General features: G+C 53.4%; 1 protein-coding gene across 1 annotated transcript in view; it reads right to left on the bottom strand.

The window, feature by feature from the left end:
• Positions 1 to 26421, bottom strand: part of LOC139233512 (trafficking kinesin-binding protein 1-like) — a 59562-nt gene that overhangs the window by 28194 nt on the left and 4947 nt on the right. The window contains exons 2-9 of the mRNA XM_070863914.1: positions 26149 to 26343; positions 17826 to 17902; positions 14586 to 14702; positions 5600 to 5700; positions 5036 to 5144; positions 4283 to 4361; positions 1893 to 2023; positions 1113 to 1187 (exon numbers count right to left, since the gene is read on the bottom strand). Of these exons, the coding sequence (XP_070720015.1) occupies positions 1113 to 1187; positions 1893 to 2023; positions 4283 to 4361; positions 5036 to 5144; positions 5600 to 5700; positions 14586 to 14702; positions 17826 to 17902; positions 26149 to 26343 (884 nt within the window). The remainder of the gene's footprint in view (positions 1 to 1112; positions 1188 to 1892; positions 2024 to 4282; positions 4362 to 5035; positions 5145 to 5599; positions 5701 to 14585; positions 14703 to 17825; positions 17903 to 26148; positions 26344 to 26421) is intronic.

Genomic DNA, 26421 nt, shown 5'->3' with positions numbered 1-26421 from the left:
TCGTACTCTATTTTCCCCCTCTTAATTAAACCCTTTGTCCTCCTCTGCTGAATTCTAAATTTCTCCCAGTCCTCACGTTTGCTGCTTTTTCTGGCCAATTTATATGCCTCTTCCTTGATTTAACACTATCCTTAATTTCCCTTGTTAGCCAAGGTTGAGCCACCTTCCCCGTTTTATTTTTACTCCAGACAGGGATATACAATTGTTGAAGTTCATCCATGTAATCTATAAATGTCTGCCATTGCCTATCCACTGGCAACCCTTTAAGTATCATTCGCCAGTCTATTCTAGCCAATTCACGTCTCATACCATCGAAGTTACCTTTCCCTAAGTTCAGGACCCTAGTCTCTGAATTAACTGTGTCACTCTCCATCTTAATAAAGAATTCTACCATATTATGGTCACCCTTCCCCAAGGGGCCTCGCACAACAAGATTGCTAATTAGTTGCTTTTCATTACACATCACCCAGTCTGGGATGGCCAGCTCTCTAGTCGAGAAAACCATCCCTAATACACTCCAGGAAATCCTCCTCCAACGCACTGCTACCAGTTTGGTTAGCCCAGTCAATATGTAGATTAAAGTCGCCCATGATAACTCCTGTACCTTTATTGCACACATCCCTTATTTCTTGTTTGATGCTGTCCCCAACCTCAATACTACTGTTTGGTGGTCTGTACACAACTCCCACTAGCGTTTGGTATTCCATACCTCCACCCATACCGCTTCCACATCATCCAAGCTAATGTCCCTCCTTACTATTGCATTAATTGCCTCTTTAACCAACAATGCCACCCGCCTCCTTTTCCTTTCTGTCTATCCTTCCTAAATGTTGAATACCCCTGGATGTTGAGTTCCCAGCCTTGGTCACCCTGGAGCCATGTCTCCGTGACGCCAATTACATCATATCCGTTAACTGCTATCTGGGCAGTTAATTCGTCCATCTTATTCTGAATACTCCTCGTATTGAGGCACAGAGCCTTCAGGCTTGTCCTTTTAACACACTTTGCCCTTTAGAATTTTGCTGTAATGTGGGAGCTGGATTAACATCAGTACAGATACAGTCAGTGACACAGGGCGCTGGGGGAGAGGAGTTACTGAGTCTGTTACTTACCTCGGTCTTTAGTTGCTCCTGACTCTCTCGCGATGTTGTGAGGTACTGAGTTAACTCTTCATTCTCTGTCGTGCACTAATGTAAGAAAATTAAACACATTTTAGATTGTGATAGACTTTACTGTGGATTGTTGGAGCGGTGATGGGATTGACTGAGGGCCGAGGGAGTGAGTGAGAGGGTTGATGGAGGGCCAAGGGAGTGAGTGAGTGAGAGGATTGACGGAGGGCCGAGCGAATGAGTAATAGGGTTGATGGAGGGCCGAGTGAGTGAGTGAGTGAGTGAGAGGATTGACGGAGGGCCAAGTGAGAGGGTTGATGGAGGGCCGAGTGAGTGAGTGAGAGGATTGATGGAGGGCCGAGTGAGTGAGTGAGAGGATTGATGGAGGGCCGAGTGAGTGAGTGAGTGAGAGGATTGACGGAGGGCCGAGTGAGAGGGTTGATGGAGGGCCGAGTGAGAGAGAGAGGGGGTTGATGGAGGGCCGAGTGAGAGGGTTGATGGAGGGCCGAGTGAGTGAGTGAGAGAGGGTTGACGGAGGGCCGAGTGAGAGGGTTGACGGAGGATCGAGTGAGAGGGTTGACGGAGGGCCGAGTGAGTGAGAGAGAGGGTTGACGGAGGGCCGAGTGAGAGGGTTGACGGAGGGCTGAGTGAGAGGGTTGACGGAGGGCCGAGTGAGTGAGTGAGAGAGGGTTGACGGAGGGCTGAGTGAGAGGGTTGACGGAGGATCGAGTGAGAGGGTTGACGGAGGGCCGAGTGAGTGAGTGAGAGAGAGGGTTGACGCACCGCTTTGCATTTCTGCTGCAGCTCCACCACCCGGCCGAGCAGGACGCTGATTTCCTCTTGCTGTCGCGAGGAGTCCTCGATTTTCCGTGTCAGCTCTTCGGAAACCACTGCCAGATGGCTGTTGCTTTCTCCTGGACCCATCGTTCCACAAACAGGGCGATTGGGGGAGAGGGAGAGAGGGGCAAAGATTAGCAACCTCCTGGAACACGTGAACGGCAAATGGTTGATAGCCCGGGATCTCCAGTCCAGGGGATTGTTCCTGAGTCTCCTCGTTGTCCAGTCGCCCTGACGCAGTGCGTGGTCAGGCAGGGCTGGACAAGCAGTGCTCACAGACTGACTGCTGGTGATATCACAGCCTCGCCGGGAAAGCTGGAAATGGCACCAATGGGGCATATCCACAGCATAACTAAGACCGCCTATTTCCACCTCCACAACATCGCCCGTCTCCGCCCCTGCCTCAGCTCATCCGCTGCTGAAACCCTCATCCGTGTCTTTGTTACCTTTAGACTTGACTATACCAACGCACTCCTGGCTGGCCTCCCACATTCTACCCTACGTAAACTAGAGGTGATCCAAAACTCGGCAGCCCGTGTCCTAACTCGCACCAAGTCCCGCTCACCCATCACCCCCTGTGCTCACTGCCCGTGTCCTAACTCGCACCGAGTCTCACTCACCCATCACCCCTGTGCTCGCTGACCTGTGTCCTAACTTGCACCAAGTCCCGCTCACCCATCATCCCTGTGCTCGCTGGCCTACATTGGCTTCCGGTTCAGCAACGCCTCGATTTCAAAATTCTCATCCTTGTTTGCAAATTGCTCCATGACCTCACCCCTCCCTATCTCTGTAATCTCCTCCAGCCAGCCCAACAACTCCGCCTCCCCCTCCCCCCCCCCCCCCACCCCTAGATGTCTGCGCTCCTCTAATTCTGCCCTCTTGAGCATCCCTGATTATAATTGCTCCACCATTGGTGGCCGTGCCTTCTAAGTTCTTGGTCACAGTCACCTCAGGAGGGCAGTAATCAGCCGGGGGTCCCATAGATGACCACTACACCCAGTGAGGGGCGGGGAAGCTGGGTGGGGACTGGATAGGGTTTGGTTGTGATGCCACCCATGGTCCCATAGTTCTGCAGTGCACTCTTGGTGACCTGACCAAGGCACTGCCGGACTGTCAGTGCCTTGGGGGGGGGGGGGGGGGTGGCACAGGAGAAGATGGAGGGCTGAGTGAGCATAATGTTTGAGTGAAGTGAGGAAAGAGGGCAAGAGCTTTCTGTTTTATTCATTCACAGGATGGGAGTGTCGCTGGCAAGACTGGCTTTTATTGCTCTCGAGATGGTGGTGGTGAGCCGCCTTATACAACGGAGTGTCTCGCTGGGCCATTTCAGAGGGCAGTTGACAGTCAACCACATTGCTGTGGGTCTGGAGTCACATACAGGCCAGACCGGGTAAGGGCGGCAGATTTCCTTCCCTAAAAGGACATTAGTGAACCAGATGGGTTTTTCCGACAATCCGGTAGTTTCATGGTCAACATAGGAGCTTTTTATTCCTGATTTATTTAATTAATTCATTGAATTTAAATTCCACTTCGGCTGAGTTGGGATTTGAACTCAGAAACACAAGCTAAATTGCTACATTGCTAAATGGAGCACGGTTCAGGTACCCTTGATATTTATATTTCTGGTACATTCCCCCATCGACATATATAGCTGGACTGTCTAATGTAAATAGGTCACACTACAATCACACCAGTGGCAGTGCAGCAGTGCCCCCACTGGACAGAGAGTGCAAGTACAGCGTGACGGTGTAACATGATAAATATGGAAATAGGAATTTATAATGTGGAACAGTCGACAGGGAATGCTCAGATATAATATTTTGAACATGTTATAGATGTTTGTTGGTCAGAAGTGCTACTCTGAGCCAATGGGATCACAGAGTGGGTCACCACATGTCATGCACTCAATAATACAGCACAGGAGGCCATTCGGCCCATCATGCCTGTGCCGGCTCTTTGAAAGAGCGATTCAATTAGACCCACTCCCCCAGCTCTTTCGCCACAGCCCGGCAAATGTTTCCTTTTCAAGTATATTCAATTCGCTTTTCAAAGTTACTATTGAATCTGCTCCCACCGCCCTTTCAGGCAGCGCATTCCCGATCACAACAACTCGCTGCGCAAAAATAATTGTTCCCATCTCCCCAATTTTGCCAATTACCTTCAATCTGTCTCCTCTGGTTACCGACCCTCCTGCCACTGGAAACAGTTTCTCCCTTGTTCACTATCAAAACCCTTCATATTTTGAACACCTCGATCAAATCTCCCCTTAACGTTCTCTGCTCCAAGGAGAACAACCCCAGCTTCTGCAGCTTGTCCAGCGGAGGTTTGCACCAACTCACCAAGCTCCTTCACACAGTCTATCACCAACTGCTCCTCTTTGCTCTCGTACTCCAAGGTTTCCATCGATAACTGACTGGCCTTCAGAGGGAATTGGAACACAAGTCACACGCTTAGAGACGCAGTACAACCAGAACCATTAGTTAGCGTTGGTGGGGTGGGGGGGGGGGGTTTGTGAGGAGGACTGGGGGGCGGGGGGGGAGGAGGACTGGGGGGGTGGGGGGAGGAGGACTGGGGGGGTGGGGGGAGGCGGGAGGACTGGGGGAAGCGGGCGGGGGGGGGCCGGAGGACTGAGGGAAGGGGGAGGGGCAGGAGGACCGGGGGGGAGGGGGACAGTCTCAGAGCTCCAGTGCGAGAGTGCATCAAAGGAAAGAAAGCGACTTGCATTTATATAGCACCTTTCACAACCTCAGGACGCCCCGCAGCTGTAGTCACTGTGGGAAACGCGGCAGCCGATTTGCGCAAAGCAAGCTCCCACAAACCTCGTATGGTAATGGCCAGACAATCTGTTTTTGTGATGTTGGTTGAGGGATAAATATTGTCCCCACGACACCGGGGAGAACTCTCCTGCTCTTTGAAAATAGTGCCGAGGGGTCATTTATATCCACCTGAGAGAGCAGACATGACCTCGGTTTTAACGTCTCATCCGAAAGACGGCCCCTCCAACATCCCGTGTACAGACACTGGTGTGTCTCTTTCCCTCCCTGATCAACACTGGTTGTAGGTCTCAGTCACGGCTACAGGTCCCTCATTACCTGGTGTCTCAGCGTGTGGTTCTCATTCTCCAAGCCCCGGAGTTTCTGCTGCAGGAATTCCAGGTGCAGGTAATTCTGGAGAGAGACTGACGACGCGTTCCGTCTCAACCTGCAAGTGGGAAACGGGCAAATCAAAGTCCAAACCACATGTGAGCCCCACATCATGACCTGTGTGCACGAGTGTGTGTGCATGTGCGTGCGCGTGCTCGTGTGTGCATGTGCGCGCGCGTGCAGTATGAGAGTGTGTGTGCGTGTGCGCGAGTGTGAGCGCGAGTGTGAGCGCGATTGTGAGCGCGTGCACAGCACGTGTGTGAGTGCATGTGTGCGCGCGAGTGTGAGTGTGCGCGTAGCACATGAGTGTGTGCGCACGAGTGTGTACCTGTCGGCAGCACGTGTGCACACGCGAGTGTGTGCGCGAGTATGTATCAGTGTGCAGCACATGTGTGCATGTGCGCATGCGTGTATTAGGTGGTAGTGGGGACGGGCAGCGGGTGAGAGGAGGAGTGGGGTGAGGTTGGGAGCAGTGCCCGGGCGGTGGGTGGGTAGACGATCAGGGTTACTCACGGGGTGCAACAGGAAGAGTTGGGCTCACTGTCCTCCGACGTGTTGGTGTAGAGCTGGAGAAGATCATCTCTCATGCTGACTTCGTGCTTCAGTTGTGCAATCTGTGGAAGAGAGACAAGGGTTAACAGCGAGCGGGGACTGGGAGCCCAGCGACAGCAGGAACAGCAGCTGATGGAACAACAAGGGTCTCACGTGTTGCCTCGTCCAGCATCATTCTGTCCAACTGGTTCAGGGTCCCCGCAGAATACTCCCAGTCACCAGGGAAAGGCAGCATCATCCTTGGCAACAACTAAAGCCTGGGTTTGACCACACCTGGGGCACTGTGTACAATGCCGAGCATCGCACCTCAGGAAGGATAAATCGGCCTTGGAAGGTGTAAAGTCCTTACACAATACCACAAATCCACACGAGGCACATTCAATGGACAAAGTCACTCTGTGACCTGCACCTTTATTTACAGGACCAAGAAGTGATGACCTCCCTTTATATACCTGGATGACCAGGTGAGGAGTGTCTCCCACAAGTTCACCCCCCTGTGGTCAAGGTGTGCATTTCTCAAGTATAGTATTGCAGTGTTGTTACATGAAGGTTACATACATGACATCACCTCCGCTCCCCCCCCCAACGTCTTATTGGGATCACAGATTAAGTCTTTCGGGTGGTCTGCGCTCCCTCGTGGAGTGCCGCAGTTGGGGCTCTAGCTGTTGAGCCTTGGCCTGCATGATTGTCCCCTGTGGTGATTCCGGCCTGACCACAGGGACTGTGCATGCTGCTGATTGTTCTTGTTGCTCGTTCACTGGCGGTGATGTGAATACCGCCTTGGAGTCCATGCTGAACCTTTTTTTTTACGTGGTCCAGATGCTTGTGGCATATCTGCCCATTGTTAAGTTTAACCACGATGACCCAATTCCCCTCTTTGTCTATTACAGTACCTTCAAGCCATTTGGGCCCCAAAACGTGATTGAGAACAAATACGGGGTCACCAATTTCTATACACCTCCCCCTTGAATTACGGTCATGGTACTCATTTTGGGACTGGCGTTTGCCTTCAACAATGTCGGACAAAACAAGATGAATGAGGGACAGCCGAGTTTTGAGTGTACATTTCATAAGGAGCTCCGTGAGCAGGACCCCCTGTAAGCGAGTGCGGTCGGGACCTATAGGCCAGCAGGAGGCGCAATAGGCGGCATTGAAGGGAAGGACCTTGAATCCTGAGCATGCCTTGTTTTAGGATTTGGACCGCACGTTCCGCCTGGCCGTTGGAGGCCGGCTTGAACGGTGCTGTCTTGACATGGTTAATGCCATTACCCGACATGAACTCCCGGAATTCGTAGCTCGTGAAACATGGGTCATTATCACTAACCAGGATGTCCGGCAAACTGTTGCAAAGACCGCAGGGAGACTCTCCACAGTGGTGGATGTCATGCACGAATTCAAAATGATGCACTAAATCCATTTCGAGTACGCATCAACTACAATGAGAAACATTTTCCCCATGAACGGGCCTGCGTAGTCTCGTGAATGCGTGACCATGGCCTGGTGGGCCAGGGCCACGGGCTGAGCGGGGCCTCTCTGGGGGCATTTCCCAGCTGAGCACATGTCGTGCACCTGCGAACACAGTGTTCCAGGTCTGAATCAATTCCCGGCCACCACACATGTGACCGGGCAATGGCCTTCATCAGCACAATGCCTGGGTGCTCGCTGTGGAATTCCCTGATGAAAGCTACCCTGCCCCTCTGGGGCATGACTACCCGGCTGCCCCATAGTAGGCAGTCAGCTTGGATGGAGAGCTCATCCATCCGTCTGTGAAACGGTCTGACCTCCTCAGGGCATGCTCCGTGTGCGGGCGCCTAATCCCCAGTCAGGACAAATTTCTTAATCAAAGATAGGAGGGAGTCTCTGTTGGTCGAGATTTTGATCTGGCGGGCTGTGATGGGGGAGCCTGCACTGTCAAAGGTATCAACGGCCATGACCATCTCAGCGGTGGCCAGTGGAAGCCTGCTGAGCGCATCAGCGCAATTTTCAGTGCCGGGCCGGTGCCGGATGGTGTAGTCATATGCAGCCAACGTGAGAGCCCATTGCTGCATGCGAGCTGACGCATTGGCATTGACAGCCTTGCTGTCTGACAACAGGGACGTTAACGGCTCGTGGTCCGTTTCTAATTCGAACCTCCTGCCAAAAAGGTACTGGTGCATCTTTTTCACCCCATAGACATATGCGAGTGCTTCCTTCTCAACCATCCCATATCCACGTTCTGCTTGAGAGCGCGACCTGGAGGCATAAGCCACAGGTTGGAGTTGCCCCTCGTCGAATCGCCTCTGTTTTGGATTCGGTAGGCCGAATCCCGTCTGCAGCAACCCTCTTGCCAGAAATTCGACTTCAGGAGCCAAAAACACACACTTAGGCTTCTTGCGTCGCAGACCTACCCGGTCCAGTCGGCGTAGCACCTCTTCCAGGTTGTGAAGGTGTTCCTCGGTGTCCCGACCCGTGATGAGGATGTCGTCCTGGAATGCAATCGTTCCAGGAATAGAAACACAGAAACATAGAAAATAGGTGCAGGAGTAGGCCAATCGGCCCTTCGAGCCTGCATCACCATTCAATGAGTTCATGGCTGAACATGCAACTTCAGTACCCCATTCCTGCTTTCTCGCTATACCCCTTGATCCCCCTAGTAGTAAGGACTACATCTAACTCATTTTTGAATATATTTAGTGAATTGGCGTCAACAACTTTCTGTGATAGAGAATTCCACAGGTTCACCACTCTCTGGGTGAAGAAGTTTCTCCTCATCTCGGTCCTAAATGGCTTACCCCTTATCTTAGACTGTGACCCCTGGTTCTGGACTTCCCCAACATTGGGAACATTTTTCCTGCATCTAACCTATCTAAACCCATCAGAATTTTAAACGTTTCTTTGAGATCCCCTCTCATTCTAATGAACTCCAGTGAATACAAGCCCAGTTGATCCAGTCTTTAATGATATGTCAGTCCCGCCATCCCGGGAATCAGTCTGGTGAACCTTCGCTGCACTCACTCAATAGCAAGAATGTCCTTCCTCAAGTTAGGAGACCAAAACTGTACACAATACTCCAGGTGTGGCCTCACCAAGGCCCTGTACAACTGTAGTAACACCTCCCTGCCCCTGTACTGAAATCTTCTCGCTATGAAGACCAACATGCCATTTGCTTTCTTAACCGCCTGCTGTACCTTCAATGACTGATGTACCATGACACCCAGGTCTCGTTGCACCTCCCTTTTTCCTAATCTGTTACCATTCAGATAATAGTCTGTCTCTCTGTTTTTACCACTAAAGTGGATAACCTCACATTTATCCACATTATACTTCATCTGCCATGCATTTGCCACCTCACCTAACCTATCCAAGTCACTCTGCAGCCTCATAACATCCTCCTCGCAGCTCACACTGCCACCCAACTTAGTGTCATCCACAAATTTGGAGATACTACATTTAATCCCCTCGTCTAAATCATTAATGGATTTGAGCAGGCTTTCCATGTTTCTTTGAAAGATCGCAGCTGCTGATCGAATGCCAAACGGGCACCTGTTGTAAACAAACAGTCCCTTGTGTGTGGTGATTGTGGTCAGTAGTTTGGATTCGTCGGCCAGTTCTTGGGTCATGTAGGCTGAAGTGAGGTCCAACTTGGTGAACAGCTTGCCACCTGCCAGCGTGGCAAAAAGATCCTTCACTCTCGGAAGCGGGTATTGGTCTTGGAGTGACACCCAGTTGATAGTGGCCTTGTAGTCACCACAGATCCTGACCGAGCCATCCGCTTTTAGGATGGGAACAATGGGGCTCGCCCAGTCGCCTAAATTCAACGGGCGAGATGATGCCCTCTCTCAGCAAACGGTCCAATTCGCTTTCAATTTTCTCCCGCATCACATACGGCACAGCTCTGGCTTTGTGGTGCACTGGTCTGGCATCCGGGGTGATGCGAATCACTACTTTGGTACCTTTGAACGTCCGACGCCAGATTGTGACTCAAATTGCTGTAGGACCTGTGAGCATGAACTTCGCTCCACAGATGACACTGCGTGCACATCCCCCCATTTCCAGTTCATCTCAGCTAGCCAGCTCCTTCCCAACAGTGCGGGACCATTGCCCGGGACAATCCAGAGCGGCAGCCGGTTCACCGATCCATTGTGTGTGACTGCCAACATTGCACTGCCTAGCACTGGAATGATTTATTTGATGCACATCCATAATTGAGTCTCAATGCGTTCTAGTTTGGGTCTGCTGGCTTTGAGTGGTCATAGCTTTTCGAATTGTTGAACGCTCATGAGTGACTGGCTGGCCCCCGTGTCCAGCTCCATGTGTACCCGGATGCCGTTTAATAGGACCTTCATCATCATAGGTGGCATTTTGGTATATAAGCTGTGAATGTTTGCCACATGAACCCGCTGAACTTCAGCGTCCATTGATTTGCCCCTCGCATCATCCTGCCTCGCAGACCCCTCTTCTGGTCCATTCGCCTCATAAATTAGCCTGGTTACAGGCTTCCTGCACATTCTGGCTAAATGGCCAGTGAGGTTACAATTTCTGCAGGCGAACTGTTGAAGCCTGCAAGTCCTAGCAGCATGTCTGCCCCCACACCTCCAGCATGTACTGAGATTCCCATTGTTGTGAACAAAAGAGCTGTTCCCAGGCATTCCTCGCTGATTGTCCCTTTGACTGCTCTTGAGCACCCTGTTAGTGGGTGTCAATGGCCCCATCCCGGAACGCATTGCCCACTGGGATGGCGTAAATGTCCGTTCAGCCTGCCATTGTCTGTGTTGAAAACCTGTTCTGGGGTCTATTGCTGCCTGGGGTGTGTCGAACTGCCCTTGCCTGCCTGCTGGGCTCTGAGTCATGTTTATGACATTGACCCCCTGATCCATTGCCACGTTGGAGTCAGAGTTGCGCGCGTATATTATCTTGGTTTCCTCCTTGGTCTCGATTAACTTTCTGAAAATCCCGGCATGACTGATGCCCTCAATAAAGAAATCCCTTAGCATCTCCCCCCTGCAGGCGTCTGTGAACTTAGAGGTTGGCCAAGCGCCGGAGGTCCGCAACGAAGTCCGGTATGCTCTGTCCTTCCTGACGTCGGTGGGTATAAAATCTGTGTCGGGCCATGTGTATGCTGCTCGCCAGTTTGAGGTGCTCACTGATTAGCTTGCTGAGTTCTTCAAAGGTTTTGTCTGCTGGCTTCTCGGGTGCTAGCAGGTCTTTCATGAGCGCGTAAGTCTTAGATCAACAGCTGGTCAGTAGATGAGCCCTTCGCTTGTCGGCCGCTGCATCTCCCAGCCAGTCCTTCGTGACAAAGCTCTGCTGGAGCCTTTCAATGAAATCGTCCCAGTCCTCACCAACACAGTACCGTTCCTCTGCTACCGGTGGCCATTCTCGTGGGTCATGGATTCCCGTTTCTCGTCGCCACTGTAAAGTCCTTACACAATACCACAAATCCACATGAGGCACATTCTATGGACAAGGTCACTCTGTGACCTGCACCTTTATTCACAGGACCAAGAAGTGATGACCCTGCGTGGGACCTCCCTTTATATACCTGGGTGACCAGGTGAGGAGTGTCTCCCACAAGTTCACCCCCTGTGGTCAAGGTGTGCAGTTCTCAAGTATATACAGTATTGCAGTGTTGTTACATGAAGGTTACATGCATGGCAGAAGTGCAGATTCATCAGAATGTTATCCGGGCTTCAAGGGTCAGATTATGAGGACAGATTACATAAACCAGGTTTATATTCTCTGGAATATAGGTTATGGGGTGATGTGCCTGAGGTTTGTAGAAAGGTATCGATAGGGTAGACAGAGAGAAACATTTTCCGCTGGTGGAGGGGGTAGAGGACAAGGGAACATAACCTCAACATGAGAGCCAGGCCGTTTGGGAGATAAGCTCCTCACACAGAGTGGCAGGAGTGTGGATCCCTCTCCCACAAACAGCAGCACATGTTCGCTCAATTCATCATTTTACATCAGCGATCAATGGATTTTTGCCGGACAAGGGATGTGGAGCCAAAGCGGGTGGATGGAGTTACGGTACAGACCAGCCAGGATCTCATTGAATGGCAGAGCAGGCTCGAGGGGCTGAATGGCCTCCTCCTGTTCCTGTGTGACAGGCCCGAGGAGTTAATGGCCTCCTCCTGTTCCTGTGTAACAGGCTCGAGGGGCTGAATGGCCTCCTCCTGTTCCTGTGTAACAGGTTCGAGGGGCTGAATGGCCTCCTCCTGTTCCTGTGTAACAGGCTCGAGGGGCTGAATGGCCTCCTCCTGTTCCTGTGTAACAGGCTCGAGGGGCTGAATGGCCTCCTCCTGTTCCTGTGTAACAGGCTCGAGGGGCTGAATGGCCTCCTCCTGTTCCTGTGTAACAGGCTCGAGGGGCTGAATGGCCTCCTCCTGTTCCTGTGTAACAGGCTCGAGGGGCTGAATGGGCCTCCTCCTATTCCGAATACTTTTCTCAGTCAGCCATCAGGAGGCGGTATAAAGCCTGCTGGGAGTGATGTTTAATTTTATTCGTTCCTGGGATGTGGGCGTCGCTGGCAAGGCCAGCATTTATAAGAATACAAGAACATAAGAAATAGGAGCAGGAGTCGGCCATCTGGTCCCTCGAGCCCGCTCCGCCATTCAATAAGATCATGGCTGGTCTGATCTTGGGTTCAAGTCCACTTCCCTGCCCGCTCCCCAGAACCCTGGATTCCCTTATAGTTCAAAAATCTGTTTATCTCCCCCTTAAATATATTCAATGACCCAGACACAGCTCTCTGGGGCAGAGAAATCCAAAGATTCATGATCCTCTGAGAGAAGAAATTCTTTCTCATATCTGTTTTAAATGGACGACCCCTTAATCCGAGACTTTGCCCCTAGTTCTAGATTCCCCCACGAGGGGAAACATCCTCTCTGCATCTACCCTGTCAAGCCCTCTCAGAATCTTATATGTTTCAATAAGATCACCTCTCATTCTTCTAAACTCCAATGAGTATAGGCCCAAACTGCTCAACCTTTCTTCATATGACAACCCCTTCATCTCAGGAATCAACCTCGCGAACCTTCTCTGAGCTGCCTCCAATGCAAGTATATCCCTCCTTAAACAAGGAGACCAAAACTGTACGCAGTACTCTAGGTGTGGCCTCACCAATACCCTGTACAGCTGTAGCAGGACTTCCCTACTTTTATACTCCATCCCCCTATTGCAATAAAGGCCAACATTCCATTTGCCTTCCTGATTACTTGCTGTACCTGCATACTAACTTTTTGAGTTTCATTTACAAGGACCTCCAGGTCCCTCTGTACCTATTTAAATAATAATTTGTTTTTTTATTTTTCCTACCAAAGTGGATAACCTCACATTTTCCCACATTATACTCCATCTGCCAAATTTTTGCCCACTCTCTTAGCCTGTCTATATCCCTCTGCAGATTCTTTGTGTCCTCCTCACAACTTGCTTTCCCACCCATCTTTGTATCATCACCAAACTTGGCTACATTACACTCGGTCCCTTCACCAAGTCATTAATATAGAGGCACCAGCACTGATCCCTGTGGCACCCCACTAGTTACCGTTTGCCAACCAGAAAATGACCCATTTATCCCAACTTTCCGTTTTCTGTCTGTTAGCCAATCCGCTATCCACGCTAATATATTACCCCCAACCCCGTGAACTTTTATCTTGTGCAGTAACCTTTTTATGTGGCACCTAATCGAATGCCTTCTGGAAATCCAAATACACCACATCCACTGGTTCCCCTTATCCACAATCCTCAAAGAACTCCAACAAATCTGTCAAACATGATTTCCTTTTCATAAAACTATGCTGACTCTGCTTGACTGTATTATGATTTTCTAAATGTCCTGCTGCTACTTCCTTAATAATGGACTGCAGCATTTTCCCAATGACAGATGTTAGGCGAACTGGTCTATAGTTTCCTGCTTTCTGTCTGCCTCCTTTCTTAAATAGGGGCGTTACATTTGCAGTTTTCCAATCCACTGGGACCGCCCCATAATCCAGGGAATTTTGGTAGATCACAACCAATGCATCCACTATCTCTGCAGCCATCTCTTCAGACCCTAGGATGTAAGGCATCAGGTCTAGGGGACTTGTCCATCTTTAGTCCCATTAGTTTGCCTAATACTTTTTCTCTAGTGATAGTTCCTCCCTCCCAATAGCCCTTTGATTATCCATTATTGGGATGCTTTTAGTGTCTTCTACCATGAAGACCGATACAAAATATTTGTTCAAAGTCTCTGCCATTTCCCTGTTCTCCATTATTATTTCCCCAGTCTCATCCTCTAGGGGACCAACATTTATTTTAGCCACTCTTTTCCTTTCGATATACCTGTAAAAGCTGTTACTGCCCATCCCCAATTGCCCGAGAAGGTGGTGGTGAGGTTCTTGAACCGCTGCAGTCCGTGTGGTGAAGGTGCTCCCACAGTGCTGTTAGGGAGGGAGTTCCAGGATTTTGACCCAGTAACAATGAAGGAACGGCTGATATATTTCCAAGTCAGGATGGTGTGTGACTTAGGGAGGAAATTGGAGGTGATGGTACTTCCTTGGGCCTGCTGCCCTTGTCCTTCAGTATTCCCTCAGTACTCCTCCTCCGACAGTGCAGTGCTCCTTCAGTACCGCCCCTCCGACAGTGCTGCGCTCCCTCAGTACTGCCCCTCCGACAGTACGGCGCTCCCTCAGTACTGCCCCTCCCTCAGTACCGCCCCGCCGACAGTATGGCGCTCCCTCAATACTGTCCCTCTGACAGTGCAGCGCACCCTTAGTACTGCCCCTCCGACAGTACGGTGCTCCTTCAGTACTGCCCCTCCCTCAGTACCGCCCCTCCCTCAGTATGGCGCTCCCTCAATACTGCCCCTCTGACAGTGCAGCGCACCCTTAGTACTGCAGTGAGTGGGTCAGTCTGGATTGTGGGCGCAGGTCTCAGGAGTGAGGTTTAACCTCCTCAGTACTCAGTCTCCCTGGGATACGGGTCTCACCTCCTCGTTGGAGTGTTGGATCTGCTCCTCCAGGTACTCGTTGGTCTCGGTCAGGCTCCGGTTCTGTTTGAGGAGGGACTGCCCAATTCGAGCGGCCAGCTCCAGGTCTCGCTCTTTCTGAAATCACACCCGACATTACTGGGTTAGGGAGAGCAGCACCCACACAGCAACCAGCAGTCCGTTCCCCTTCCCTGGCTCCACACTGCCCGGGATTTATCAGCAGATCACACGTTGCCAATCCGTCACATACAAAACAGATCAAACAGCTTTCAACAACAATCTTCAATAATTTTTTACCTCATCAACATTCCTTCATTTATAAACTCTTGTCATGAAGACACTGACTCTCACTGGGGTACGGGTCCCACACACACTGACTCTCACTGGGGTACAGTTCCACACACACTGACTCTCACTGGGGTACGGGTCTCACACACACTGACTCTCGCTGGGGTACGGGTCATAAGAACATAAGAATTAGGAACAGGAGTAGGCCATCTAGTCCCTCGAGCCTACTCCGCCATTCAACAAGATCATGGCTGATCTGGCCGTGGGCTCAGCTCCACTTACCCGCCCGCTCCCCATAACCCTTAATTCCATTATTGGTTAAAAATCTATCTATCTGTGATTTGAATACATTCAATGAGCTAGCCTCAACTGCTTCCTTGGGCAGAGAATTCCACAGATTCACAACCCTCTGGGAGAAGAAATTCCTTCTCAACTCGGTTTTAAATTGGCTCCCCGTATTTTGAGGCTGTGCCCCCTAGTTCTAGTCTCCCCGACCAGTGGGAAAAACCTCTCTGCCTCTATCTTGTCTATCCCTTTCATTATTTTAACTGTTTCTATAAGATCACCCCTCATCCTTCTGAACTCCAACGAGTAAAGACCCAGTCTACTCAATCTATCATCATAAGGTAACCCCCTCATCTCCAGAATCAGCCTAGTGAATCGTCTCTGTACCCCCTCCAAAGCTAGTATATCCTTCCTTAAGTAAGGTGACCAAAACTGCACTCAGTACTCCAGGTGCGGCCTCACCAATATCCTGTACTGTTTCAGCAGGACCTCCCTGCTTTTGTACTCCATCCCTCTCGCAATGAAGGCCAACATTCCATTCGCCTTCCTGATTACCTGCTGCACCTGCAAACTAACTTTTTGGGATTCATGCACAAGGACCCCCAGGTCCCTCTGCACCGCAGCATGTTGTAATTTCTCCCTATTCAAATAGTATTCCCTTTTACTGTTTTTTTTCCAAGGTGGATGACCTCACATTTTCCGACATTGTATTCCATCTGCCATTTTAAACCTTAGCCCATTCGCTTAACCCATCTAAATCTCTTTGCAGCCTCTCTGTGTCCTCTACACAACCCGCTTTCCCACTAATCTTTGTGTCATCTGCAAATTTTGTTACATTACACTCTGTCCCCTTTTCCAGGTCATCTATGTATATTGTAAACAGTTGTGGTCCCAGCACCGATCCCTGTGGCACACCACTAACCACCGATTTCCAACCCGAAAAGGACCCATTTATCCCGACTCTCTGCTTTCAGTTAGCTAGCCAATTCTCTATCCATGCTAATACATTTCCTCTGACTCCGCGTACCTTTATCTTCTGCAGTAACCTTTTGTGTGGCACCTTATCGAATGGCTTTTGGAAATCTAAATACATCACATCCATCGGTACACCTCTATCCACCATGCTTGTTATATCCTCAAAGAATTCCAGTAAATTAGTTAAACATGATTTCCCCTTCATGAATCCATGTTGCGTCTGCTTGATTGCACTATTCCTATCTCGATGTCCCGCTATTTCTTCCTTAATGATAGCTTCAAGCATTTTCCCCACTACAGATGTTAAACTAACCGGCCTATAGTTACCTGCCTTTTGTCTGCACCCTTTTTAAACAGAGGCGTTACATTAGCTGCTTTCCAAACCGCTGGTACCTCCCCAGAGTCCAGAGAATTTTGGTAGATTATAACGAATGCATCTGCTATAACTTCCGCCATCCCACACAAACTGACTCTCACTGGGGTACGGGTCCCACACACACTGACTCTCACTGGGGTACGGGTCCCACACACACTGACTCTCACTGGGGTACGGGTCCCACACACACTGACTCTCACTGGGGTACAGTTCCACAGGCACTGACTCTCACTGGGGTACAGTTCCACACACACTGACTCTCACTGGGGTACGGGAGCAAATTCAATAGTAACTTTCAAAAATGAATTGGATAATTACTTGAAAAGGAAAAATGTGCAGGGATATGGGGGCGGAGGGGTGGGGTGGAGAGTGGGGAGAGTGGATCGCTCTGTCACATGGCCTCCTTCTGTGCTGTAAAATTCCTTGATTCTTTTAGCCAATCAGGAAGCAGTTGGTCGCAGCCTGTGGCAGCACCGATGTGTATTGGGGTTCCGTGCACGAGACGAGCGTGTGTTCGCTGCACCCTCCGATTCTCTGCGCCGGGAAATGTCCTCCTTATCCCCACAGTCACTGATACCACACACTGACTCTCACTGGGGTATAGCTCCACACACAGTGACTCTCACTGGGGTACGGGTCCCACACACTGACTCTCACTGGGGTACAGTCCCACACACACTGACTCTCACTGGGGTACAGTCCCACACACACTGACTCTCACTGGGGTACAGTTCCACAGGATCCAGTCACCCCCAGTCCTTCAGCCTAGTGGCTATTGTTCAGGTCTTTTGTCCGTTGCAGGAGAGTCAGTGTGTGGTATCAGTGACTGTGGGGATAAGGAGGACATTTCCCGGCGGAGAGAATCGGAGGGAGTAGCGAACAGACGCTCGTCTCGTGCACGGAACCCCAATACACATCGGTGCTGCCACAGGCCGCGACCAACTGCTTCCTGATTGGCTAAAAGAATCAAGGAATTTTACAGCACAGAAGGAGGCCATGTGACAGAGCGATCCACTTCCCCCACTCTCCACTCCACCCCTCCGCCCCCATATCCCTGCACATTTTTTCTTTTCAAGTAATTATCCAATTCATTTTTGAAAGTTACTATTGAATCTGCTCCCACCGTCCTTTCAGGCAGCGCGTTCCCGATCACAACAACTCGCTGCGTAAAAATTCTCCTCATCTCCCCCTTGGCTTTTGTGCCAATGACCTTAAATCTGTGTCCTCTGGTTACCGAGCCTCCTGCCACTGGAAGGAATGAGAGAAAACAAACTATTTGTAAAAGGGTTTGAGGAAGAATGCAGCTTTTGCCTCACCTCTTCCAGTAAGTGTGTGACGGCCTCGATGTCATGGTAGGTCTTCGTCACTTGCCTCACCCTCTCTGCACACAGAACTGTGGAAGGAAACACACCCTGTTTAGTGTTCGCTCAGCCCCTCAACCAGCTTCCCGTTGCCCCCCCGCTTCCCCCTCCTTCACCCACACACCTCACTATTTAACCCCTACAGTGCAGTCCACACTGCTTGTGCCCAGAGGCTGACGAGTTGGTGTTCGAGATTTCCAGCGCTGGTCCCTCCCCTCGGCATCCTCTCCCGCAGCCGCCACCCCAACCTCCCAACCCCACCTCCCTCCCTCCCCCAACAGGAGAGTCTAACCCTTTACACACCTGCCGCCAATGATCCAGTAAAAGAACATAATAATTAGGAGCAGGAGTCGGCCATTTGGCCCCTCGAGCCTGCTCCGCCATTCAATAAGATCATGGCTGATCTTCGACCTCAACTCCACTTTCCTGCACTATCCCCATATCCCTTGATTTCCCAAAAATCTATCGATCTCAGCCTTGAATATACTCGACGACTGAGCCTCCATAGCCCTCTGGGGCAGAGTATTCCAAAGATTCACCACCCTCTGAGTGAAGAAATTTCTCCTCATCTCAGTCCTAAATGGCCGACCCCTTATCCTGAGACCGTGACCCCTGGTTCTAGACTCCCCAGCCCGGGGAAACATCCTTCCTGTCAAGCCCTGTAAGAACATTATATGTTTCAAGGCTTTATTAAACGGTGTCATTTCGAGATGTCCCAAAACACTCCCCAGACAGTGAATTGCTTCGAAGTGAAGCGATTGTTGTGTAGACGAACACACAACCACTTTACACCGAGTATGATCCTACAACCAACAAGGACATGCATGACCAGATAATCTGTTTTAGTGATGTTGGTTGAGGACACTGGGGATAACTCCCCTGCTCGTCTTCGAAATAGTGCCGTGGGATCATTTACATCCACCTGAGGGGGCAGACGGGGCCTCAGTTTAACATCACCCCCAACAGTGCGGCGCTCCCTCAGCACTGCCCTCCGACAGTGTGACGCTCCTTCAGCACTGCCCCTCCGACAGTGCAGCACTCCCTCAGTACTGTCCCTCCGACAGTGCAGCACTCCCTCAGTACTGCCCCTCCGACAGTGCAGCACTCCCTCAGCACTGCCCCTCCGACAGTGCAGCACTCCCTCAGCACTGCCCCTCCGACAGTGCAGCACTCCCTCAGCACTGCCCCTCCGACAGTGCAGCACTCCCTCAGCACTGCCCCTCCGACAGTGCAGTACTGGGACTGTCGGCCTGGAATTTGTGCTCAAATCAAGGAGCGAACAGGAGTGTAAATAGGGAGGGAGAGGTGTAGAACTTGGGAGCAGGTGTGAATTAAAACAAGCTTGTTCTCCTGCCTCAGCCCATCTGCTGCTGAAACACTCACCCATACCATTGTTACCTCCAGGTTCGACAATTCCAACGCACTCCTGGCCGGCCTCCATCCTCCCACCCTCCGTAAGCTTCATCCAAAACTCAGCTGTCCCGTGTCCTAACTCGCAACAAGTCCCGCTCACCCATCACCCCCTGTGCTCGCTGACCCCGTGTCCTAACTCGCACCAAGTCCCGCTCACCCATCACCCCCTGTGCTCGCTGACCCCGTGTCCTAACTCGCACCAAGTCCCGCTCACCCATCACCCCCTGTGCTCACTGACCTACATTGACGCGTTGCCGGACTGGAAGCCAATGTTAAAATAGATTGTGACTCCTAACCTTTCATAGGAAGCCTCTCTTTTCTCCAATTAAATTACCCACAACAGGTACACGGGAGTGAGTTACAGGCTGGGATCTACTCGAGGGGTTTGGGGGGTTTATATATAGAATAACGATACCCGGGAGTGAGTTACAGGCTGGGATCTAATTGAGGGGTTCGGGGGGTTTATATATAGAATAACAGATACCCGGGAGTGAGTTACAGGCTGGGATCTAATCGAGGGGTTCGGGGGGTTTATATATAGAATAACAGATACCCGGGAGTGAGTTACAGGCTGGGATCTAATCGAGGGGTTCGGGGGGTTTATATATACAATAACAGATACCCGGGAGCGAGTTACAGGCTGGGATCAAATCGAAGGGTTTGGGGCTTACATTGATGTAATTCCAGAATTTGGCCTGGGAGTTGGGAGAGAACTTGTCCCCACACAGAGTAGGTGCTCTCCCCTCTGTAACTGGGTGTAGTCGCTGATTGTTTCCGTGCCCAGTGCTGACTATCCAACATTCGGCTCCGTCCTCCTGGTTTTAAGCTCTGGTTCTGAATGTTCTGCCTCTCTCTGGGGGCCAGATTTAGGCCTTGCTCTCCCACTGCTTCTGAAACCAAAGGGTCAATTCATGCGGAAGCCTGGGTACGGACCGTCAGTGAGTCTGGGTGGGTGGGTGGGTGGGGGGCGCGAGGGCACCACAGCCAGTCCCCATCTTGGACCCGTCCGCGTCCCACCCCCACACTCCAGCGGGATGATGATCAGGAGCCTCGCCTTAGCCCAGCGGGAACTGGGTGAATGAGGCACAGACCCGGGGTCTGATCCTGGGGGGAGAGGGGGGCTCACTACCACACCAGCTGGGATGCTTACGCTGTGAGAGAACAGAAGTGCCCCCTCCCCTTCCCACTCCCCTTCCCTGCCCCCTCCCCGCCCCCTCCCCCAGCTATGGATGTACGTGAGCAACAGCACGTCTCACACACACGGACCGTTTCATTGCAATGGGCAGCTCCCTTGTCCTGCATCGCTCTGTCGCAGAGAGGCCGGCCTTTGTTCCGCTAATTGGGCTTTATTTTCATGCAGGGCCCCTGATGCTGATTTGTAAAATGAGGAGTGACAGCTCAGAGTTAAATCTTTAATTCCCAAACCCCCCCCCGCTGCCTCATCTCTCTTCCTGTGCTTTAACCCTGCTCTTCATTATATCATTAATCCGATGAAGATGCCCCCAGTGGCTGGGTGAGGAATGGCACCATGTGGTGCGGTACTGAGGCCCACAGACCCCTCAAACTCACGGCCTCAGCCCGTGTAGCAACAGGAGGACCCTAGGGGGCGGCGGCCAGAATAGCTACTCCGGTCGCTCGCTCACACCCTGGTAATTGGCTAGAGGCCGCGGACCCAGAGCCGGTACGGTCCATTCTGAGAGAGAGCAGCGGGAGCTGGGTGCTGGATCCAGATCGCGTAACACAAACCCCCCAAACCTCGCCCCCCGTACCTTCCCCCATGTCACATCGCATAGCTCAGTAACTAATGCACCCTCTCTCTCCCCGCTCCCATTCATAGAATCAGAGAGATTTACAGCAAGGAAGAAGGCCATTTGGCCCATCGTGTCCACGCCGGCCGACCAAGAGCTACCCAGCCTAATCCCACTTTCCGGCTCTGGGTCTGTAGCCCTGCAGGTTACGCACTTTAAGTGCACATCCAGGTACTTTTTAAATGTGGTGAGGGTTTCTGCCTCTATCAGCTTTTCAGGCAGTGAGTTCCAGACCCCACCATCCTCTGGGTGAAGACATTTCCCTCAAATTTCCTTTAAACCTCCCCCCAATTACTTTAAATCTATGCCCCCTGGTTGTTGAGCCCTCTGCTGAGGGCAACAGGTCCTTGCTATCCATTGTATCCAGGCCCCTCATACCCTCTCACCCCCTCACGCACAGGGACATCGCTGAGCATTTCACAGACTGAGGACACCGGACAGGTTCTCTGCTACATTACCGGGGATCTGATGGGTCCGTCAGCCCAGAACATCCTCATTAACCATCGTCCTCCGCCCCCCCCGCTCTGCGGATTTCAGTGAGGCACTAGTTGAGCGATAATTGACAGATGCTTCCGACATGGCCCAGGGTGTCATTCCCCTCGCTGAGCAGCTCCCAAATCACATAATAATTCTGATTCAAAAACACCCGGAAAAATCCCTGGCCTGAAAACACCACTGGATTCCTTGTGACTGTGTGATCCCCAGCAACTAACGCACCCACCCCCCCCACCACCCCATACCTCCCCACGCCCCCGCCCCATCGCATAGCCCAGTAAACAACACCCCCCTCCTCTCCCGTACCTTCCCCCTCTCCCCCGTACCTTCCCCCTCTCCTGCCGTACCTTCCCCCGTGTCACATCGCATCACGTTGCTGACAATCTCCCACTCTGCCACAGAATTCCCGTTCTCCTCATTCTCGGCACTGCCCCACACGTCCATGGTGGAGAATTCACGTCGCCACTCCAGCTAATTCACAAACACGGCTCCGCACTGTAACAGACACAACCTTAGCTCCACACGGCTTCAGGGACTGTCGGACTCGCTGGTTCCCCCGTATTGGACCAATGCGCTGATGCTCCTCACACCCATTGGCTGAAAGCTCGCGGACCCAGCCTGCTATAATACACGTCACATCCAATAACAGCAGCCTGGGACAGAGACGCAACACAGGAGGGAGACAGCACCAGAGTTCAAGGACTCATTCAAATACAACTTTGCTATTAATTATCTCTAATGATTCCCCAAAAACCAAAATGTTCATTCTCTGTAAATAATGAGCAGGATATTATTCCAGGAATGAGTTATTGTTTGGTGTGTAATCCCAAGCCCCCGTTGACTATGGAATGTTTGATTGGTAGCCCCCCGTTAGCATGATTTGGGGCCGAGGCTCGAGCACAGGCACCCCCCACCCACACCCCCACAGTGGGCCTCCCCAACCCACACCCCCCACAGTGGGCCCCCCCCACCCACACCCCCCACAGTGGGCCCCCCCCCCACCCACACCCCCCACAGTGGCCCGCCAACCACACACCCCCACAGTGGCCCCCCACCCACACCCCCCACAGTGGCCCCCCACCCATACACCCCCACACCGGGCCCCCCACCCACACCCCCCACAGTGGCCCGCCAACCACACACCCCCCACAGTGGCCCCCCACCCACACCCCCCACAGTGGCCCCCCACCCACACACCCCCACACCGGGCCCCCCACCCACACCCCCCACAGTGGCCCCACACCCCCACAGTGGCCCCCCACCCACACACTCCCACACCGGGCCCCCCATCCACACCCTCCACAGTGGCCCCCCACCCACACCGGGCCCCCCCCACCCACACCCCCCACAGTGGCCCCCCACCCACACCCTCCACAGTGGCCCCCCCCCCACCCTCCACAGTGCCCCCCCCCCACCCTCCACAGTGGAAACCCCACTCACACCAGGCCCCCCACCCACACACCCCACAGTGCACACCCCACCCTCACCAGGCCCTGCACCCACACCCCCCACAGTGGCCCCCCTCCCACCCACACCCCCCACAGTGGGGCCCCCCACCCACACCAGGCCCCCCACCCACACACCCCACAGTGGCCCCCACCCACACCGAGCCCCCCCACCTACACCCCCCACAGTGGCCCCCCACCCACACTCCCCACAGTGGGCCCCCCACCCACACCGGGCCCCCCACCCACACTCCCCACAGTGGGCCGCCCACCCACACCCCCCACAGTGGGCCCCCCCCACCCACACCCCCCACAGTGGCCCCCCCCCCACCCACACCGGGCCCCCACCCACACCCCCCACAGCGGGCCACCCACCCACACTCCCCACAGTGGGCCGCCCACCCACACCCCCCACAGTGGCCCCCCCCCCCCCCCACCCACACCGGGCCCCCCACCCACACCCCCCACACCGGGCCCACAACACACACATTCCCTGCTGCTGATCAGACACATCTCTCGTCCCTCATCGCCCGGAGATTCATCATCAACCGGCACTGACTCTCCCATCAAACAGGGTCACTGACTGACATCCCAGTCACAGTCACACACACCATCATAGGCAGTCCCTCGGAATCGAGGAAGAGTTGCTTCCACTCTAAAAGTGAGCTCTCGTGTGACTGAACAGTCCAATAGGGGAATTACAGTCTCTGTCACAGGTGGGACAGACAGTGGTTGAGGGTAAGGGTGGGTGGGACTGGTTTGCCGCACGCTCCTTCCGCTGCCTGCATTTGATTTCTGCATGCTCTCGGCGACGAGACTCGAGGTGCTCAGCGCCCTCCCGGATGCTCTTCCTCCACTAAAGGTGGTCTTTGACCAGGGATTCCCAGGGATATTGCACTTTATCAGGGAGGCTTTGAGGGTGTCCTTGAAATGTTTCCTCTGCCCACCTGGGGCTCACTTGCCGTGACTTTGACGACGAGGTTCAACACCGCCTCCAGTGCGCCAGTGCAGTCTTTGGACGCCTGAGGAAAAGAGTGTTCGAGGATCAGGCCCTCAAATCTGGAACCAAGCTCATGGTCTACAGGGCAGTAGTGATACCCGCTCTCCTGTATATCTCAGAGACATGGACCTTGTACAACAGACACCTCAAATCACTGGAGAAATACCACCAACGAGGTCTCCGCAATATCCTGCAAATCCCCTGGGAGGACAGACGCACCAACGTTGGTGTCCTCGACCAAGCCAACATCCCCAGCATTGAAGCACTGACCACACTCGACCAGCTCCATTGGGCAGGCCACACTGTTCGCATGCCTGACACAAGACTCCCAAAGCAAGCGCTCTATTCGGAACTCACACATACACACACACACGCACTTACACACCCTCTTACACACACCCACTCGCCCGCCCACACGCACACATGGGCTGGAGTCTGCCACGTAATGCTCGAGCCTGGGCTCACTGGTTAATCCCCTCTGTCACTCCGACAGCGGTTAATATAATTCCAGCTCAGGGGTTGTGACAACAGATTGGATTCTGTGACTGATATGCCCAGGATTGAGAATAATTGCAAAACGTTTTTAAATCGCTGAGTTTTGCATCGAGTGTACAGCACAGAAACAGGCCATTGGGCCCCACAGGTCCATGCCGGGGTTTATGCTCCACACCAGCCCCCTCTCACACCTCTTCATCTCACCCCATCACCATATCCTTCTATTCCCTTCTCTCTCATGTGTTTGTCCAGCCTCCCCTTAAACGCCTCTATAATAGTTGCCTCACCACTCCCTGTGGCAGCGAGTTCCACATTCTCACCGCTCTCTGGGTAAAGAAGTTTCTCCTGAATTCCCCATTGGGTTTATCAGTGACGGTCTGATATTGATGGCACTGGTTCTGTTCTCCCCACAAGTTGGAACATCTTCCCCACGTCTACCCTATCGAACCCTTCATAATTGTAAAGGTCTAGGTAGGTCGCCCCTCAGCCTGTTCAATAGGTATAACCCCCATCCCTCCCTCTCCCCCCAGCATCCCTCCCTCCCTCGTCCCCACCTCCGTCCATCCCACTCTTCCCCCTCCCCCCCCCCCCGTCCCTCCCTTTCCCCCCCCCCGGCCCACCCTCTCCCCCCCTCCGTACCTCTCCCCCGACCCCATCCCTCCCTCCATCTCCCCCCCGTCACTCCCTCCCTCTCCCATCCTCCCTCTCCCCCCCCCCCGTCCCTCCCACCCTCCCTCTCCCCCCCGCCGTCCCTCAAACCCTCCCTCCCCATCCCTCCCTCCCTCTCCCTCCTTCCCTCTCCCCTCCCCGCCCCCTCCCTCCCCTCCCCCTCGTCCCTCCCTCCCCTCCCCCTCGTCCCTCCCTCCCCTCCCTCGCTCTCCCCCCCATCCCTTCCACTCTTACTCCTCCCCCACCCCTCCCTCTCCCCGCCCCCCCTGTCCCTCCCTCATCCCTCCCCGCTCCCGTCCCTCCCTCATCCCTCCCCGCTCCCGTCCTTCCCTCATCCCTCCCTCGCTCCTCCACCACCCCCGTCCCTCCCTCCCTCCCTCTCCCCCCGTCCCTCCCTCTCTCCCCCCATCCCTCCCTCTCTCCCCCCATCCCTCCCTCCCTCCCCCCATCCCTCCCTCCCTCCCCCCATCCCTCACTCCCTCCCTCTCCTCCCTCACTCCCTCACTCCCTCCCTCTCCTCCCCCCATCCCTCACTCCCTCCCTCTCCTCCCCCGATCCCTCACTCCCTCTCCCTCCTCCCCCCATCCCTCACTCCCTCTCCCTCCCCCCATCCCTCACTCCCTCTCCCTCCCCCCATCCCTCACTCCCTCTCCCTCCCCCCATCCCTCACTCCCTCTCCCTCCCCCCATCCCTCACTCCCTCTCCCTCCATCTCCCCCCCCATCCTCCCTCCCTCTCCCCCCCATCCCTCCCTCCTTCTCCCCCCCATCCCTCCCTCCCTCTCCCTTCCCCCCCAATCCCTCCCTCTCCCACCCAATCCCTCCATCCCTCCCTCTCCCCCATCAATCCCTCTGTCCCCCCTCTCTCCCCCCGCAATCCCTCCGTCCCTCCCTCTCCCCCCAGTCCCTCCCTCCCTCCCCGCCGCCACTAACCCCCCCCCTCCCCAATACTCACGGAAGTACTTGAGCGTCTCCTCGATCTGCGGGTGTGTGAGGCAGATGCTGAGGTCGAGGGGCACGAGGGGGGTGCGTAACCAGTCATCGTGGCTGTAACCGTACACCGTGTCAGCTCTCAGCGTGTAACGCGGCAAACCCTCCTCCAACAGGCTGAAGATCTCAACCTCGGGGACATTCTCACCGTGACACAAGTCTATGGGGGAGAATAAACAGCTGGATCAGCGTGCGGGAATAGTGACGGGGGGAGGAGGGGAGGGAGAGAGAGGGGGGG

This window comes from Pristiophorus japonicus, chromosome 21 (assembly GCF_044704955.1).
Source record: "Pristiophorus japonicus isolate sPriJap1 chromosome 21, sPriJap1.hap1, whole genome shotgun sequence".
Taxonomy (NCBI): Eukaryota; Metazoa; Chordata; class Chondrichthyes; family Pristiophoridae; genus Pristiophorus; species Pristiophorus japonicus.
This window is presented reverse-complemented; position numbering and strand designations above follow the sequence as displayed.